At 42.5% G+C, this 20,629-nt stretch overlaps 1 protein-coding gene across 1 annotated transcript in view; it reads right to left on the bottom strand.

Moving 5' to 3' along the window:
- CNOT10 (CCR4-NOT transcription complex subunit 10) overlaps nt 1-20,629 on the bottom strand; it is a 2,007,836-nt gene that overhangs the window by 1,437,112 nt on the left and 550,095 nt on the right. Inside the window, exon 6 of the mRNA XM_044066643.1 lies at nt 14,767-14,912. Coding sequence (XP_043922578.1) covers nt 14,767-14,912 — 146 coding nt within the window. The remainder of the gene's footprint in view (nt 1-14,766; nt 14,913-20,629) is intronic.

Raw genomic sequence — 20,629 nt, 5'->3', positions numbered from 1 at the left:
CAGCATCCATTCGTGCGGATCCAAGAAATTTCTGCTCAGCCTGTCCGCCAGAACATTGTCCTTGCCTGGAACAAACTGGGATTGCAAGTGGATGTTCAGTTTCAGGGACTTTTCCCAAAGAGTCATTGTTAGTTTGCAGAGGGGATAAGAATGAGTGCCTCCCTGCTTGTTTATATACCACATGACAGTGTTGTTGTCTGTCCTTATTAGCAGATGACCTTGTTGAAGGGATTTCCCGAAGGCCTCGATTGCATGTATCACTGCTAACATCTCTTTTTGATTTATGTGCAGATGCATTTCCTTGGGAGTCCATTGCCCTTGAATGCATCTGCCCTCCATGTGCACCCCCCCATCCATGATCTGAGGCGTCTGTTGTAATGGTTTGACTTGCTACAGGTTTGTTGAAAGACATACCTTTGTTTAAATGACTTGCTTGAGCCCACCACAAAAAATCCCTTTGCAGGCATGGAATGAGTGGTATTATGTCTTCCGGACTGTGACTGTGTTGAGACCATAAGCTTTTTAGGTACCATTGTAGCTTTCTCATGTGTAGTCTTGCCAGAGGGATCAGAAGAATGCAAGATGCCATGAACCCCAGGGCCTGTAGGATTTTCCTTGCAGTCAGCTGGGTGAGCTTTGCTAGGCTTTTGAAGTAATCTGGTAAATGTTCCTGTTTCTCCTCTGTGAGGAAAGCCATTTGTGATTGTGTGTCCAGTTTGGCTCCTAGAAAAATAATCTGTTGGGATGGCAGTAGTCTTGATTTTTGAATGTTGACTGTGTATCCCAAAGCCTGTAGTAATTGAATGACATAGTCCAAGTTTCTTATCAAGGTTTGTTTGCTGTCTGCTTGTATAAGGCAGTCGTCCAGGTAAGGGTATATTTGAATCCCCTGGAGCCTGCAATGTGCAACTACTGATGCCAGGCATTTCGTGAATACTCTGGGCGCAGTAGATAAGCCAAACGGCAATGCTGAGAATTGATAATGCTCTGACCCTGCAAGAAATCTGAGGTATCTTCTGCAACTGTGTCTGACTGGGACATGCAGGTATGCCTCCTTGAGGTCCAGAGTAACCAGCCAAGACCCCTTGCCCAACATGGGAAGAAGTTGCTGTAACGTCAGCATTTTGAATTTTGGCACAATGAGAAAAGTGTTTAGAGCGGACAAGTCCAGTATAGGTCTCCATTGCTTTTCTTTTCTTGGAACAAGGAACAGTCTTGAATAGAATCCCTGGCCTTGTTCCTGAGGAGGAACCTTTTCTATTGCTTTTATTTGTAACAGCTTTGAAACTTGTAAGAGTGCCTCTGCCCTTTGATTTTGTGGCAGGTTTGGCATGCCTTGTCTCGTTGGTAAGGTATGGAAGTGGAACCTGTAACCTTTGTCTACTATATCCAGAATCGATTTGTCCTTGGTTAAAATGTGCCAGTTCTTTGAGAATAAGGATAATTTTCCGCCTACAGGAGCTTCTCTTTGAGCCTTGGATGGCGGTGTGAAAGTCAAGTCATTGTGATTGTCCCTGTGGTGCAGCTGAACTCCCTGCGCCACTTCTCTGATTTGGTGGTTGCCATTGGCGGCCCCTGTAGGAGCCTCGGTATTGCCCTCTACCTCGAGCACGCCTGTTTTTTCCCCTTTGAAACTTGTCAGTGTCTGGAAAGGACCAATTCTTTGAAGGCCAATTCCTGCTGAATCTGGGCGGCTGAACCTGGAGGAAATCCTTGACTGTCTGTACTGATTTAGCCTTTTCCTCAATAGACTTCAACACATCCTGTGCATTAGCACCAAAAAGCTTCTGTTTTTCCAGAGGTGCATCTAGGAGCTTTACTTTAACATGGTTTGGCAGTGGCTGCTCTTTCAACCAGGCATGTCTATGTATAACGGCCCCTGTCATAGCTGCCCTACATGAAGCTTCCAATGCATCATAACCACACTGAAGAAAATGATTGTTAACCTGCTGAGTGTTATGAACCAAATCCTGCAATGCCTTTCTATCTATAGGCTCAGGAGAGGCTAACTTTTTCTGCAGATCATCCATCAAGTAATCCTGGTACTGAAACATATGAAAAAGACAGTTAAGTGACCTCATGACAAGGGTGGAGGAGGTATAAACTTTTTTGCCCCATCTTTCCAGGGACCTAGATTCCCTGACCGTGGGCAAAGGGTTTTTGGCCGAGGAAGTAGCCACTCCTTTGGGTCCCTGAGAAATAGTTTCTAGATCCACAGAGTGGGCCTTAAAGAGATGCTTATGAGTTTCTGGAACCCTGTAATATCTGTCTGGCTTGACAGGAGCAGGAGGGAGAGAATCAGGGGAAGCACTGGAGTCTGAGTATACATCATCCGATACATCTAACACTGGAGGGATAGCTAATGGTCTGTGCTGGGGTAACTTAAGGAAGGTACATAGCCTTTTCCTGGAGTCACAGAAATCCTGGCCCTGCCACTGAAAATGTTCTCTCATGGAATGGAGAACTTCTCCGAAAGAAATATCCTCTGGAGGAGAGGCAGAAGGAATTGATTCCTCAGCATCAGAGTCCTCGTAGGCCTGGAAGGATTCTTCCTGGGTATCTGAGTGCTCTGAATCCCTAGAGGCTTCATCTGAAGAGAGGGTATCTGTCTGCTCAGTCCTAGACCTTTTATCTGCAGGCGGCTGAGAACCTCTATCCGGATGCGACTGAGAACCTCTGATTAGAGAGATTAGATCTGCAGCTAGAGACGGGATCTGTTTATCAGAAGAGGGGCCCTGGGAAAAAGATTTAGGAGGATGGGCCTTAGCCTGGCTGGCAGCCTTAGCACGTGTGTAGGCCTTGATGGACATGGAGACCGGAGGCCTAGCAGCCCCACGTGCAGGAGTAACTTTATCCACTGGTATGGTGTCAGGTAAATCTTGAGCTTCGGTTTCGGGAGGAAAATCAACAACCGGCACCAGGGAAACCTCCGGGACCGAAGTACGCGGTAAAGCGGTGTCGTCGGCCTGGATCGGTTGAATTACCGCCTCCGAAGAGATCGATGCACTCGCGGAAGGCTTAGGCGTGGTATCGGTGGACGACGCGGGCCGAGGATGTCGGTCCCGGTCCTTACGTTTTTTGGAAATATGTGCTGTCGGTTGTTCCAACGGCATGATATAAGCGTAATTTTCCCCAAAGAAGTCTTCGGCAAATTCTGCCCGGCGCCTGAGTGTGTGCTTATTAAAGCAAGCACAGGCAGCACAGGCCGAGACGTCGTGGTCTGGGCCCAGGCAGGGAAGGCAGTAAGAATGGAAGTCCTTATGAGGTATTTGTTTACCACAAGACAAACAATTATTAACCTTTTCAATTTTTTCTGACATCGGCTGAGGCAAGAAAAATGTTCCCCAATGGGGTACTTAGCTTTTTGATGACTTCGGTAACTGAAAACACAGGAGCTGACCGACCGGCACTTGCAAACTGCTTCTGCTTCGGGCACCGCACGGCAAGAAAGACTGAAGAAGATGGCGTCGGCGGATGCCTTTATACCCCAGCCGCTCTGACGTCGGGGAGGAGGCGACATCGGCTGACGCCGGACCCAGGCTTTGGAATCCGGCCGACCGAGGGGCTGCCTGAGGCAGGACAACCCATATGTCAGGACTGCAGTTGCATTCTTGAAGGACATCATACCTTTATTTTGTACTATACGTCTTTCACCTCTACTTTTATAAAGAGCTATTTTAAATTTTTCCCCTGTCTAGACACAAACACTGGATCTTCACCTACATTATCTTTTACATTTTTAAAATTCATCAGGAATCTCCAATTATTTTTAACCATTTCATTTATACAATTTTCATCTACTGAATTCTCCAGTGCACAAGCTAAAAGATAATTTACTTTTCAGTACATATTTCATCAGATTCTTTAACTTCCAAGTAACAGTCTGTAATACACAGATTCCTTTTCTTAATGGCATAATTCATAGTACTACCTACTATTTTATCCGTGTACCCTCTTTTCATAAAACTTTGATTTTTAAACTGTCACATTCCATATTAAAAAATGAGGATCATCTGTTACCTTGCTCACTCTTGTGAACTGACCTTTCACAATATTCTTTTTCAAATCTAAATTATGCATACTATTATTAAAGTGCAAGCAACTGTTACTTTGTACTTCCATTTTATTTATCTTCACCCTTCAACTTTTTGGCAGACATATACAGTCAAATCTGTCATGTTATTTAAATACTTCATAAAATCCAAATTTACATTTTCAGTCCCATTCCATAAAATAAATAAATCACCAATAAAACTTTATAAATAACAACATCTTTAAAAAAGTCCAACTTGTAAATATATTATTTTTTACCAGCCCGTCATGAACAAACGGTCACAGCTGGGGGCTATAACTGCCCCCACTGCCAGCCTATAAACATTATCATCATATTCAAAAAAATTATATGCCAGAATCACATCTAAAATTTCTGTGAATAACCTTACTTGTTCTTTTGAAAAAAGTTCAGAAGCTCCCAATTCCCTACTGACAATTTGCAACTCTTCTCTGTTGGGAATTATAGTGTACAATGAGAACAGCTGTTACTAATATCATAGAGTCTTCTATTGTTGCATCATTGATGAGCCTCTTAAATTTATAGTTCACAGATTAGTACTAGATTAGCTGCCTTTATAGACCATTTTAAGCCTAGCCAACTACCCCATGTAATAATCAAACCCTGCACCTTGTGTTTGTAAGGTAAACACCTTAACCATTATGCCAACCTCCCACCTTCAAAATTCAAAAGAATCTTTAACATATGAAACACTACGACTCACCAATATTTGTAAAAAATTATCTATATGAATAGCCATGGACTCAGTTTTATTGCCTTGACTGGCCACAATAGGCTTAAATGTTGGATCATCCAATTTTTTATGCACCTTAGGCAATCCAAAAAATCTACCTAATTTAGGTTTCCAAATCCTGAAATATAAATGGTAATGTGGCTGAATAAGTCCTTCAAGAAACCATTCTTATATACATGAATTTATCATGTAACACGATCTTTTGACTTCTGACCACTCCGATTTTTTATAAAACTTTTCATCAGCAAACATTTTATTCAGCTGTTCACAGTAATAACTAGCATCCATAACAACTACATAATTTCCTTTATGCGCTTTTGTAATGTATAAATCCCACTTCTCCTTCATTTTTGGACATATTATAAAATGTAGACTTCGCTCTACTAAACAAATTTCTTACATCATTCTCACAGGTAACCAGAAAGGCTTACAATTTAGGTTTTATAGGAGGGTTGAACACACTTGCTTTCCTAAATTGCTCACATTCACATCCATTATTGCCAGTTATAAAAAAGCATTTCAAATTCAGTTTCCTGACATATTCTCTCAGGGCATTCATTAATCGATTAAACTAAATCTGCTCTTGTTGATGGCACAAAAGTTATCCCTTTGCCCAATATCTGTAAATGATCAAAGTTTAAAGTATTCTTTGATAAATTAATAATTTTAGAGAGATTTTTTACAGTACCTTTTAAAACCACAGGGCAACTTAATTCTTACAAAATCTGTTGCTCACAAAATTCATGTTCCTTTTATAGAAGTTGTTCTGGTTGGGATTCTTGAACCGAAATTTCTTCCCTTTCCAATTCGAATTCTGGTATGGCGGAGCTTGAACAGCAACTTGTGCCAAAGTCCTTTTGCCTATAGCTCCATCTTGATAGACTTCCACATTCTGAAAACCCTGCTGAAAATTAATCTTTTCCATACTGGGAATTCCCTGGCTGGTAAACCCTGTCCCCTTTGATTATGCTGCCAGTGACTTTAACAACTTCTGATTTCATCTCATCCTTTTAGCCTCCCTTATTCATTTCGTCCACATTCGAAGCATGGGACTTCTGCCTACAAACCTCTTTCTCTGATGATTCATCAGCTTCATCATCAAGAACACCTGGATAAACAGTAAACTGACCAAAATCAGAATTCACTCCTCCTTCATAATCACTTTTGTCCCTACTGAATTTCATTTTCTTTTTCCTTTGGTAATCATCTTCAGCTGACACTTTTTCTGAAATTATTTCCAGTTTGACCTCAAAGTTACCTCTTTAGACCAGCCCTTTTAACTTATTATATGATGCTATGACTAAGATATTCAAGTCTTTTAATGTATGTTTATGTTACTCTAATAGCAGATGAACATAGTGTTAACTGGTGCTCTCCAAGCCTCAACTAAATCATTAGAAAAACTTTCACCAGCCAGCACTCGTAGTACTCTAAGCCCTCTCAGGACCATTTTAACTGCTAAACACGCCTCAGAAAATAAAATGTCCCACTGGATCTTTTGATTTTAAGCATATATTTTTCTAAAGATATTAATTCTTTAGTCAAACGGGATAGATTACCTTCTGGTACTAGTCTGTTATCCAAAAATGGATTCAAGGGCACAGACAAACACTTTTTTAGAAAATTATCAGTTCCACCTCGATTCTGTGTACTACTAAATCCATTTATCACCATTCACTTTGGCAACGCTCCCAACAAAATACAAGCTGATTCAGCAGAACTACTGCCTCCTGGCATAACTCCCATTTTTGTTAGAAAGAATAGGATTGGAATTAACCAAATACTTAGCAGTAGTAGATTTAGAAAGCTACAGCTGCTGGGTCAGGTTTGGGAAAATTGTATAAAAAACTCAAGATTGAGAAACTTTATACCTTTTAGGGGCAGCTAGCTATCAAGAAAATTGCTGGCAGTCACACACACTTCTACCAAAGCTGACAGATGTTCTCCCACTGAAAACACTGGCACACACTGGAGACTGTCTCAGAGAAAGAGAACCCCCACAGGGAAAATCAGAAACAGAGCTCTCCTACGAATCTGAATCAGCAATCTGAGGAGAAAATTTTGTATCTGTCCATTCATCTGCCTGTACAGATTCAGGATTTTGAATATCCTCAGGAAAAGAGGTCTCCCTCTTTCTTTTACCAGAAACTGTTATAAAAAAAAGATCAATAGCCTGAATTACACCCCAAGCTACTCCTAAGGAAAATTGAGGAGGAGTAGTAGCTACATTTCTAGTTATCGGTTTCTTTTTGACAGAAAAACATGGGGTCAACCGTGTTATTAATGGCAGCACTAGCTTCCCCAGGGATGGGCACATCATTCTGACAAAAGAGGGAAGCCTTCCCTGTTCCCTCTTCCCTCCCCCATTACCAATAAGAGCGGCTCTCCCTTGCCAAGTGAGGAGACCCGACAGCTGTACAGGACGTGGCTAACCCCAGTGGCTGTACATGCTACACCAGAAGAAACTGGTGTAAAAGATGAGCTGTCTCAGTTACAATTAATGGCCACAGCAGAGTAACCCACCTGCAGCTGAGGCAAACTACTAGCCTACTGTGGTGGCAAAGGATGTTAGCTGAAGTTTTTTTTTTATAACTGGAAAAAGGAAGGACCATGGGACCGACAGTTTGTTCCATGGTCAAACCGAAAATGGTGCTCATTTCCTAGGAAAAACAAGTAGGAAAATGCCAGTATAACTTTAAGTCTTTAAAGGTCACTTTTCTTTCACATAAAAATGGTGAAAAGCACTTGCAATACAGTGTTGTAACAGTCCATTAAAACAAACTTCTAGCGTTAAAATAACTTTCTTCAACAATGAACATGAAAGTGTTATTAAATAAACATTTTTTGTACAATGCAAGGATTTTCTCCAAATGGAATTTGGCTGCCCAGCAAATGAACAGCACAAGTCTACCACAGATCCTCAAAAGCCTCAGAGGAGCACACTCTTCAGTGGCAGAAAAGCCCTGAAGTGCTTGGCGCCTAAATCTATCTTTTTAGTCAGCTCAGCTCAAGCTGATTGATGGTTTCAGCACATGGAAGGTGCCCTGAAGCTTTGGAAGCTGGTCAGCTACTATATCCTGTTGCAGGGTATAACTTATATAGCTAACACTACTGCAGCAGTGATCAATATAATGAACACCCTCATACTAAGTAACTTCTGTGAAAGTTGTATGCAGGTGTTAACCACATTGCACCCATTGTCTTCAACAAAGAAAGCGATATCCTTAATGCAGAAGACTGGAACTACAAAGACTCTCACTATGTAGTTGTAATCTATTGAAAGGCCAGCACTTTAGTTTGCCATTGAGAATTAATAGGAATTCACAAGCATGTTTATTTTGAAGGTCTATGAATCCCATTATTACTGTCTAGTGCAACTCTACTACACTGAGAAGAGTACTCTGCTCAGCTGTGGTCAGCATTTATGAATGCTATCTTTAATCTACTAAACATTTCTGGCCTTTCCCTCACTACATTTCTCTGTTTTTCAACTGTATGATTTTTCTGTATTTACTCTAGCTGTCTTGATTTCCCTTATGAAAACTTATCAGTCATTGTTTAAAAAGAAGATGCTCTTTCCCTTAATATTCTTTAATACTGTTCCCTGACTATTTTATTATCTACAGATTTCCAATACTCATAATGCCAGTTCCTTTCGATAATGATGGGGCTCCCTTTTTATTAGCACTGTCTCAACACACTGAGTTCTCTGGTTTGGCAGCTGGCTGGAATACTGGTCATGTGGAGGTCTACATGCCCTCTGAGTGTGTCGATGAGGCTTTTCACTGTGTGTTCAGTTTCCTCCTACACTTCAAGATATACAAAGTAGGTGTACTTGTAATCTTCTAAACTTCCTGTAGGCGTGCATCCTACAATGAACACCTCCTGTTAACTCTATATACCAACTCTAAGGTGCACTACAGTGGGGAAAAGGACAAATTCCCCACTTCTCCTATAAAAGCAGCACTCTCATTATTTTAGCTGGCCACTGCTTGCAGTCATTCTAAACAACATGCAATCTTGGAAGGATGCTACCTCCAAATCATGGAATATGACGCAACTTGGCAACTTACTACAGATATAACCAAAAACAAATCCACCTCTCTCCTTTTGCTACAGCCTTACCATTTTACTGACTCCGCATAAAGTACAGTTTTGTACCTACCATAAATGTAGATGTTCGATTGTTCACACTGCTGCAGTCATCACACTTGGGTTATCCTGCCGTCAGGCGATCCCACAGTCGGCCAAAATTCCAAAGTCTTGGTCCGGCGTCGGTTGCTGTCGCCTCTTCCCTGACATCAGTGCGCCAGGGGTATATAGGATGCATCCGACGCCATTTTCTTCAGTTTTTCTTGCCCCAGATGTCAGGTGCCCCCTAGTACATAGGCAATACACATTGCTAATTACAGTTATGCATATACAATAACAGCAATACCTTCAGATACAAGCAAATACACACATATACAATTTCCACAAATGTTGTATAGGATAGAAAGGTATAGATAATGCCAGCCAGTTCAGAGGGGATGGAGGGAGGGTAACCAGGACTGCAGCAGTGTGAACACTCGAACATCTACATTTATGGTAGGTACAAAACTGTACTATGTTCATCGTGTTACACTGCTGCAGTCATCACACTTGGGTGGAATCCCAAAGCTAAGGTAGGGTGGCTGGTCTATAAGGAGTTAGGATTGACTATGAGGCCCTGCAGAACTGCAGTGGCAAATCCTACTCTGGATTTAGAGTAAAGAGGCAGGTGGTAATGCTTGGTAAATGTGTGCACTGAACTCCAAGTTGCAGCTTCCACAATTTCCTTTGTAGGTACTCCCCTAAGAAAGGCCATTGAAGTGGCTGTAGCCCTGGTGGAATGTGGCCTAATGTGTTTAGGGACTGATTTTCCATGTTGAGTGTAGCAGTAACAAATACAGTGTCCTATCCATTTGGAAATAGTCTGCTTTGAGATAGCCTTGCCCTGTGATCCTGCAGCATATGCTACAAACAGTTGCTCAGTTTTCCTGATGGCTTTTGTTTTGTCCAAGTAGAAGTGTAGCTGTCTGTGTATGTTCCAAGAATGCAGTTGTTTTTCCGCTTTATTCTGTGGGTTTGGATAAAAAGTTGGCAAATGGATGGTTTGGTTAAGAGCCACACTAAATACCACCTTTGGCATAAAGCTAGGGTTTGTCTGTAGAGAAACCCTGTCCTGATGAAAAATTATAAAAGGTTCCACCGCCATTAATGCCTGTAGCTCTGAGACTCTTCGTGCTGAAGTTACTGCTAGGAGCAGAGCTGTTTTCCATGATAAAAATTTTAGATCTGCTGCATAAGCTGGCTTGAAAGGGGGCAGGGTTAGTTTTTCCAAAACGAAATTGAGGTCCCAAGTTGGTGCTCTCCTGGGAGGTCTTATGTTTTTAGCCCCTCTGAGGTACTGTTTTAGCAAAGGATGAGAGAATAAAGGAGGGTCCGTGTTGTAATGTGCTGAAATGGCAGAGAGGTGGATCTTAATGGATGAAAAGGATAGGCCTCTGTCCAGCATCTCAGTTAAGTATTGTAAAATCTGAGGAATGTTTGGGACAAGAGGACCTAGGTTTTGAGCCTGGTTCCAGGCGCAGAATCTTTTCCATTTTTCAGTGTAAGCCTTCCTAGTGCTAGGCCTCCTGGCCTCCAAAATAACATCCATAACTGCTTTAGAAAGAGATGTTGACTGTTTGGCTAATGAATCTGCCATGCTGCCAGGTTTAAGGTTTTGAGCTGCTGGTGCAGGATTTGGTTGTTTTGTTGAGTCAGAAGGGTAGGAATTTGAGGCAAAATCCATGGTGATCCTTCAGCAAGGTTCCTTAATATCGGGTACCAGTGCTGGCGTGGCCAGTCTGGAGCGATCAGTATCATCTGTGGTTTCTCTTGCTTGGCTTTTAGGAGCACTCTTGGAAGGAGGCGCAGAGGTGGGAATGCATATACTTTTAGGTTTCTCCAGCTGAGCAAAAGGGCATCCACCTTCCATGCTTGTTTGTGGTAAGTCCTTGTGCAGAATTTTTGTAGTTGGCAGTTAAGTGGGGAGGCAAAAAGATCTATGTCTGGGCTTTCCCATTTTTGTGTTACCATGCTGAAGATTTGTGGATTCAATTTCCATTCGTGAGGGTCCATGATATTCCTGCTTAGATCGTCTGCCAGAGTAATTTCCTTTCCTGGCAGGAATTGTGCTTGCAGGTGTACTTGGTACATTAGAGCTGTGTTCCATAAGGTCATGGCTTGCCTGCATAGGGGGTAAGAATGAGTGCCCCCTTGTTTGTTTATGTACCACATAACTGTGGTGTTGTCTGTCTTTATTAATAATTGTCCTGGGTGCACATTAGAGCTGTGTTCCATAAGGTCATGGCTTGCCTGCATAGGGGGTAAGAATGAGTGCCCCCTTGTTTGTTTATGTATCACATAACTGTGGTGTTGTCTGTCTTTATTAATAATTGTCCTGGGTGCAGAAGTTCCTTGAAAGCTGTTAGGGCATTTTGCACTGCTAACATCTCTTGTTTATTGATGTGTAGATGCATCTGGTCTGTGCTCCACTTGCCCTGTATGCATTTTCCTGTCATGTGTGCTCCCCAGGCGTAATCCGAAGCATCCGTTGTTAGAGTTTGCCTGGCTGTGGGTAGGGTGAAAGGCTGACCCTTGTTTAGGTGACATGCCTGTGCCCACCATTGAAACCCCTGTTGTAGGCAGGGAATCATGGTATTACTGGTTCTAAACTGTGAGAGTGCTGAGTCCAAACGCTTTTTAGGTACCATTGTAGTTTCCTCATATGCAGTCTGGCATATGGTACTAGTAGTATGCAGGATGCCATGAATCCCAGGGCCTGCAGAATTTTTCTTGCAGGGAGATGGGACTTTTTTGCCAGTAATTGAAAATATTGATTTAGTTGCACTTGTTTGTCTGGCGTGAGGTAAACCATCTGGGCCGTTGAATTTAAGCTGGCATCCAGGAATGTAATCTGTTGTGAGGGCACCAGTTTTGACTTCTTTTCGTTTACAGTGTACCCTAAAAAGGTTAGCAACCTTTTTACAAATGCCAGATGCCGTAAGAGAATGTCCTTTGTCTCTGCTTGAATGAGACAGTCGTCCAGGTATGGATATATTTGAATTCCTTTTTGTCTGCAAAAAGCAACTACTGGTGCGAGGCACTTTGTGAAGACTATGGGCGCAGTAGATAAGCAAAAGGCCAGTGCAGAGAATTGGTAGTACATTGATCCAGCTTTGAACCTGAGGTATCTCCTGCAATTTTGTCTGATTGGGACATGCAGGTATGCCTCTTTGAGGTCCAGAGTAACAAGCCAAGCGTTCTTGTCCAGCATGGGTAGTAGCTGTTGTAAAGTCAACATTTTGAATTTTGGAATTTCCAGGAATGTATTTAAAATTGACAGGTCTAGTATGGGCCTCCAGGCCTTGTCCTTTCTGGGGACCAGGAACAGTCTTGAGTAAAATCCTTATCTTTGTTCTTGCTGCGGTACTCTTTGAATAGCTCTCATATCCATGAGGGCTGAAATTTGTTTTTGGGCCTCTGCACTTTAATTTTGTGGCAGGTCTGGCATTCCTTTTAGCTTTGGTAACGTATGGAAGTGGAACCTGTAACCCTGAGACACAATTTTCAGAACCCATCTGTCTTGGGCGATTGTTTGCCAGTTTTGAGAAAAAAGTGCTATTTTTCCCCCCAAGGGGGCTAACAAAAGTGGAGTGCTTGGGGTGCGAAGGGGAAAGTCATTGCGACTGCTTCCTGTAAGGTTGAGACTTGTCCTCATCTCCTCTTGGGGTTGAGGTGCCCCACTGTTTTTTGTTTGTTTGAGTCTTGGGGTTGAGATCTGCCTCTTGGGTGTCTATATCTGCCTCTTTGTGACCTGTCTGACACTGGAAAGGACCAATTTTTTGTAGGCCAATTTCTACTAAAATGAGGTGGCTGTACCTGCAATAAATCCTTTACTGTTTGCATTGATTTAGCTTTTTCCTCCATTTTCTTTAAGACCTCTTCTGCCTTAACACCAAACAAGGTATCATGCTGTAAAGGAGCATCCAATAATTTTGCCTTAACATGATCAGGTAAACTCTGTTTTTTTAACCAAGCATGTCTTTGAATCACTGACCCTGTAACTGCGGCCTTACAGGAGGCCTCTAGAGAATCAAATCCACATTGCAGAGTATGTTTTCCCACTTGTTCAATTGCATGCAACATATCCTGCATTTCCTTACAATCAGGTGCTTCGGAGCTAGCTAACATTTTCTGTTTTAATTGAGTCAGTAAATATTGTTGGTACTTAAGCATGTGAAACTGGCAATTTTAGGCTCTTACAGCTAAAGTTGCAGAAGTGTATACTTTCTTCCCCCATCTAGCCAAAGCTCTGGAATCTGTCAGAGGGTACTGGATTTTTTGCAATAAAAGCCTTAACCCTTTTGGACCCTGGGAAATAGTTTCTGGATCAGCAGAAGGGTTTTTATAAAGACACTTGTGAGAGTCAGGGACTCTGTAGTACCTATCTGGCTTGGCTGGCGCAGGGGGCAAGGAATCAGGAGATAAGCTGGATTCCGAAAACACATCATCCACAATCTCTAGCACAGGTGGAATAGCCAGGGGCCTGTGCTGAGGTAGTAAAAGGAAATCTCTGAGCCTTTTCTTAGAGTATTCCCGACTTTCTCAATGGAAACGCTCCCTCATGGTATGTAAAGTTTCCCCAAAAGTGTAATCCTCAGGAGGAGAGGCTGAAGGGATAGATTCTTCAGCATCAGAGTCCTCATAATTAGGGATAGAGTACCCCTGGTCAGAAGTAGAATCAGAGGAGATGGAAACCTGATCAGAGGAATCATAGTCTGTATCCTGCCTAGGCCTTTTCTCAGGAGGGGGATGGGAACCCCTTATTAGAGTAATGAGGTCTTCGGCCATTTTAAGCATCTGTTTTTTAGGCATGGAGGTTTGTCCAGGAGAAGGCTATACTTGCTTCTTTGTCTTTAGTGGTACTTTTGTCTTGATAGTAAATTGTGAAGGTCTGAAAACACCCTCAGAAGCCAATGCCTGCTCAGCGGCTCCGGTCCCATCTGAGAGATTAGTTTTCGTAGGCCCAATACCTTGAGTTTCCAGAGGCCTGGTTGTCTCCAAGTGGGAGTCGGAGGTGGCCTGTGGCTCTAAGGTAGCTCGAAAGCGCCTCACTGAGAACCGGCGAACCAGCGACTGGCCTAGAAGAGGTTTCGTCGTTGGTTTTGGACCTCGGATGCCTGTCTTTATCCTTGTCCTTGCATTTTTTCGATAATCCAGTCGTCGGATGATCCGACGGCATAGTGTAATTGAACCTTCAGCCAAAGTAGTGCAATGCAAAATCAAAACACCTTTTAATAGTGCGTTTGTTAAATCTAGCACAGAACCGACAACTAGTGACGTCGCGATCAGGGCCTAGGCATGGAATACAGTAAGAGTGGAAGTCCTTATGAGGTATTTGCTTTCCACAAGAAATACAATTGTTAACTTCTTCTGACATCAGTCTGAGGCAAGAAAAAAATTTCCCCAACGGGGTACTTAGCTTTATCGAAGACTTCGGTTCTGAAATTCGATTTCGAAAATCTCAGGAGTCGGCTGACCAGCACTTGCGAACTGCTTCTGCTTCGGGCACCGCGTGGCAAGAAAGACTGAAGAAAATGGCGTTGGATGCATTTTATATACCCCTGGCGCACTGACGTCAGGGAAGAGGCGACAGCGACCGACGCCGGACCAAGACTTTCAAATTCTGGCTGACTGTGGGACCACCTGACGGCAGGATAACCCAAGTGTGATGACTGCAGCAGTGTAACACGATGACCATCATATCGTTACACAAAGTTAGTCCTTTAATATAATGCAATATTACAACCATAACGTTTCTTTTTAAGCAACAATCAATATTTCTTCCTCTATAATCTTCCTACAAAATAAATTTGCAGTACTAGATACATACCTCACTTGCTTTGCCATTTTTATTATTGTGTCCATGTAAAAGCATTTTCTCGAGTACAGTAAGAAGATGTAAAGCTCTTTCAGCCTGGTATGTTAGCAGATAAAGGTCCACCAACAAAAAAGACACGGAATAGGCAAACTTTTCTTCTACAGAAAGGGATAAAGAAGACAGAATGGTGACAGGCTTAGGATGATAAGGAAACAAATTCACTTGTGAAAAACAAATGTTTAAATATATTATCTTACCAAATCTCATAAATCATTATTAGACAGTGAAACATTTTCATGGTAAAATAATGCAAATAAGAAGTAAAGCCCTAATACACAAACATACAAAACGGTTTGTGGAAAAACAAAGTGGCGTACTAAAGAAGGCAGCAGTTATACCCTCTGGAGCTACACCTAATACCACCTTCCCAGACCTCTATCCACAAGCTGTTCCACATTCTTCTATTCTAAATCATTCCACAACACAAAGAAAAGCCCAATAATATGCACAGAGGTTTTATTGGAAAAAAAATGTACACAAAGTTGTTAGGTACTCAAGAGCCACAGACTTTTGCAGAAATAAAATAAGCAGGCCTCTTACTTATCAGCGTCAGTCATATTAATCTTATCAATCAGAATCAATTCTTATTTTCCAGCAGTGAGCTGTAAAGTGATTCATACCACAGACATTAGATGCCACAGCCCTTACTAAATCAATGCTGACTTGAATCTTTTTAATTAAGAAAGGAGAGTTACTAATAATGAAGTTACTAAGTATTTCCAATACACTAAAATATTTTTGAGTTACTGAAAATAATGTACTACAGGTTGAAAGTGGGCTTGCATCAGTACCGCTGCAAATGTACCATTCTCCAAGATGTACTGTCTGGGCAAAAACTTTACAAAACTGTACCATCTTACTCACTAGAAGATTACTGCAACAGTACAACATACAGGTAAGCATACCGATCAGTAAGTCATCTCTTTCAAGCTAGTATGGTGGCACACAGTTACAAAAGAATATTCTTTCCAATTCATCCTGCTTCTGAACAAGACATCATGTTTTAATGCCTAGTGAATGTCTGCACTTTTAGAACATGCTGTAGCAGCACACATATCTGGAGTAGGAGTATTATCAATATTTTGTAAAGTCATCTCCAACAGGGAGCTAACAGATCACGACTGCCTCATCATGCCATGCCAATGAAGCAAAGGCGAGAAACAGATGGTCTGACTTATTATTATATCCATTTTTCCTATCAATGTAGCAAATGAGCTACCTGTGGGCATCCACAATGTACAGCTGCTTTCTTTACCTGCTGTGGAAAGAAAACTAGACGCTGGACTGCTTTATGTGAATGTTGAAACTACTTTTGTTATAAAAGGACTAGGCTTCACTAGACGTCAAATCTGAAATATGTATACGAAGGTTTGCACAACAAAAGTAACAGTTTTGAAGTAATCATTGCTCAAGTTACTATTACCAGAAACAAAAGTTATTTTCCCACACAAGGACACAAACATACAAACCAAACAAAATGACAGCTACCCCATGTCGTCTTCTTGAGTTTTATTTTCTTGGTGAACATGCAAAGGATATACAGAGTGTAAGCAAGAGTCCCTCTTCTTTGTTTTCTTATAGTAGCGCAAGAAAAATAGTAGGAGCAATAATAAAGTACAGTTTTGTACCTACCATAAATGTAGATGTTCGCGTGCTCATACAGCTGCAGTCATTACAGATGGGTTATCCTGCCGTCGGGCGGGTCCTCGGTCGGCCGAATTCCAAAGTCTAGGTCCGACGTCGGTTGTCGTCGCTTCTTCCCTGATGTCAGTGCGGCAGGGGTACAAAAGAGGCAGCCGACGCCATCTTCTTCAGTTTTTCTTGCCCCAGATGTCAGGTGCCCCCCAGAAGGAAGGCAAAACATAATGTTATGCAAACATGCAATATAGAATAATCAAAAAACAGTAGTTGCAAGCAAATACACCATAAGAGAATACCCCAAAAAGGTTGTATGATAAGGTGTTTGTCATAAGGCCTGTCCTAAGAGGGGACGGAGGGGGGGTAACCTGGACTGCAGCTGTATGAGCACTTGAACATCTACATTTATGGTAGGTACAAAACTGTACTATGTTCATCGTGCATACAGCTGCAGTCATTACAGATGGGAAGAATCCCAAAGCTAAGTAAGGGTGGTAGGCACTAAGTGGAACTAGGAGGAGCGAGGATGCCCTGCAAGACTGCTGTGGCAAAACCCGCTCTAGATTTAGAGTATAGTGGAAGGTGATAGTGCTTGGAGAAAGTGTGCACTGAACTCCAAGTGGCTGCTTCCAAAATGTCCTTGGTAGGGACCCCCCTGAGGAAAGCTGCAGAGGTAGCTGTGGCCCTGGTGGAGTGGGATCTGATGCATGCAGGCACAGTTTTTCCATGAAATGAGTAACAAAAGCGTATGCAGTGGGCTATCCATTTTGAAATTGTCTGTTTGGAAATAGCCTTTCCTTGAGCACCTGTAGCATAGGACACAAAGAGTTGCTCAGATTTCCTGACTGGCTTTGTCCTGTCTAAATAATAACGAAGTTGTCTGTGAAGGTCCAAGGAATGTAGTAGTCTTTCCCCTTTGTTTTGTGAATTTGGATAAAAGGTAGGTAAGTGGATAGTCTGATTCAAAGCTACACTGGATACTACCTTTGGCATAAAGGTAGGGTTGGTTCGTAAGGAAACTCTGTCTTGATGGAAAATGATGAATGGTTGCACAGCCATGAGGGCCTGTAGCTCCAAAACCCTGCGTGCTGAGGTGATAGCCAGAAGAAAGGCTGTTTTCCATGACAAGTACTGTAGTTCTGTTGAAGAAGCTGGCTCAAAGGGAGGAAGGGTCAGCTTTTCCAATACGAAGTTGAGGTCCCAAGCAGGGACTGGTGGTTTCCTTGGGGGTTTTATATTTTTTGCCCCTCTGAGGAACTGCCTTAAGAGAGGATGTGAGAATAAAGGAGGATCTGTGTTGTATTGTGCAGAAATGGCCGAATCGTGGATCTTGAGGGAGGAGAAGGAAAGTCTATTATTTAACATCTCAGCTAGGTACTGTAAAATTTGAGGTATATTTATTACCCAGGGATTCTGGCCCTTTTCTTGATTCCAGGCACAAAATCGTTTCCATTTGGCGGAGTAGGCTTTTCTAGTAGAAGGTCTTCTGGCCTCCAAGATGACATCCTGCACCTCCTTGGAGAGGAGAGTCTGTTGGGAAATCAAGGAATTCTCCATGCAGCTATATTTAGGGTTTTGAGCTGGTTGTGAAGAGTTTTGTAGTTGTGCTGGGACAACAGAAGAGGGACTAGAGGTAGGATCCATGGTGGGGAATGTGTCAGGCTCTTCAGGAGCGGATACCAGTGTTGTCTTTGCTAGTCTGGAGCAATGAGAATCATTTGCGGCCTCTCTGCTCCGGCTTTTAATAGAACTTTGGGCAGTAGAGGAGAGGTGGGAAGGCATAAACTGTCAATGTTGTCCAATTAAAAGAGAGTGCATCCACTTTCCAGGCCTGTGGATGATAGGTCCTTGAACAAAATTTTTTCAACTGGTAATTTCTGTGGGTAGCAAATAGATCTATGTCTGGCTGTCCCCATGCCTGAGTTATCTTTGCGAAAACTTGAGAATGCAACTTCCATTTGTGTGGATCTGTCATATTTCTGCTTAGGTTGTCTGCCAGTGTGTTTTCCTTCCCTGGCAGGAATTGTGCCTGTAGTTGAATTTGCAATTCCAGTGCTGCGTTCCATAGGGTCATGGCTTGCCTGCACAGAGGGTATGAATGAGTTCCCACCTGTTTGTTTATGTACCACATCACTGTGGTGTTGTCTGCCCTTATCAATAGCTGGCCTGGATGCAGTAGGTCTTTGAAGGTCATAATAGCATTTTGCACGGCTAGCATTTCCTTTTGGTTGATGTGTAGGTGCTTCTCTTTTTGGGACCATTTTCCCTGAATGCACTGATCTGCCATGTGTGTTCCCCAGGCGTAGTCTGAGGCGTCTGTTGTGATGATTTGAGTTGCTTGAGGTACACAGAAAGGGAGACCTGTGTTTCTTTGGCATGCTTGAGCCCACCACAAAAATTCCTTTTGAAGGCATGGAATGAGTGGTATAATTCTTTCCAAGCTGTGGCTGTGTTGAGACCATAAGTTTTTTGGGTACCATTGAAGCTTCCTCATATGCAGCTTTGCACATGGGATAAGTAGGATGCACGATGCCATGAATCCCAGAGCCTGCAGGACTTTCCTTGCAGTTAGCCTGGTGAAAGTTGCCATTTTGCTGAAGTATTGAGACAGTTGCCCTTGTTTGTCTGGCATGAGGTAGGCCATCTGGGTGGTTGTATTCAAGATGGCACCCAGGAAAATTATTTGTTGAGAGGGTATTAGTTTTGATTTCTTTTTGTTGACTGTGTATCCCAGGAAGTTTAACAGTTTTATTACAAACGCCAGGTGCTGCAATAGTATGTCCTTGCTGTCCGCTTGGATCAGGCAGTCGTCCAGATATGGGTAGATTTGTATTCCTTGTAGTCTGCAGAAGGCAATTACTAATGCCAGGCATTTCGTAAACACTCTGGGCGCAGTAGATAAGCCAAAGGGCAATGCAGAGAATTGGTAATGGGTTGAACCTGCAAGAAATCTGAAGTATCTTCTGCAATCTTGTCTGATAGGGACATGCAGGTATGCCTCCTTGAGGTCCAATGTTACCAGCCAAGACTCCTTGCCCAGCATGGGAAGAAGCTGCTGTAATGTGAGCATCTTGAATTTTGGCACCTGTAGATATGTGTTTAGGATGGATAGGTCTAAGATAGGTCTCCAATCTTAGTCTTTCCTTGGTACCAGGAATAGTCTGGAATAAAACCTTGACCTTGTTCTTTTGCAGGTACCTCTTGAATCGCTTTCATGTCCATGAGAGCGGAAATTTGTTTTTGTGCCTCTGCCCTTTGATTTTGTGGCAGGTTTGGCATGCCTCTCCTTTTTGGAAGGGTGTGAAAGTGGAACCTGTAGCCTCTGTCTATAATGTCCAGAATCCATTTGTCTTTTGTAACAATATGCCAATTTTTTGAGAATAGTGCCAGTTTTCCGCCCAAAGGTGCTGCCATTAAAGCTTTGCTTGGCAGGTGTAGGGGTAAGTCATTGTGTCTGTTTTCTAAATGACTGTGATCTATCTTCTCCACCTCTTGGGGTTGGTGCTTGCTACTGTCTGGCTCTGTAAGATCCTTGAGGTTGGCCTCTACCCCTTGGGCGTCTGTATCTGTCCCTTTGAGGTCTGTCCGTGGCTGGAAAGGACCAATTTTTTGAAGGCCAGTTTCTGCTGAAACGTGGAGGTTGTACCTGCAGGAAATCTTTCACTGTTTGCATTGATTTCGCTTTTTCCTCCATTTTCTTTAGTACCTCCTCAGCTTTAACACCAAACAATACATCCTTTTGAAGAGGTGCATCTAATAATTTAGCTTTGACATGATCTGGTAAGGTTTGCTCTTTGAGCCAAGCATGCCTACGTATAACAGACCCTGTAACAGCAGCTCTACATGAGGCCTCTAAAGCATCAAAACCACACTGCAAGGTATGTTTACCCACTTGCTCTGCACCATGCAACAAATCCTGCAACTCTTTCAAATCTGGTTGTTCTGGTTGTGTCATTTTGCTTTTCAACTGAGATAGCAAAAACTGTTGATACTTTAACATATGGAATTGACAGTTTAATGCCCTCATGGTTAAAGTGGTCGAGGTATACACCTTTTTCCCACCACCTTTCTAATGCTCTGGAATCTCTCTCAGAAGGTAATGGGTTTTTAGCAGTAGAGACCTTAATTCCCTTGGGACCCTGTGAAATAGATTCTGGGTCAGCAGTATGGCTTTTAT

This window comes from Protopterus annectens, chromosome 3.part1 (genome assembly GCF_019279795.1).
Source record: "Protopterus annectens isolate FY-2018-M chromosome 3.part1, PAN1.0, whole genome shotgun sequence".
Classification (NCBI taxonomy): Eukaryota; Metazoa; Chordata; order Ceratodontiformes; family Protopteridae; genus Protopterus; species Protopterus annectens.
The sequence above is the reverse complement of the archived record's forward strand: the minus strand, read 5'-3'. Positions and strand labels throughout refer to the sequence as shown.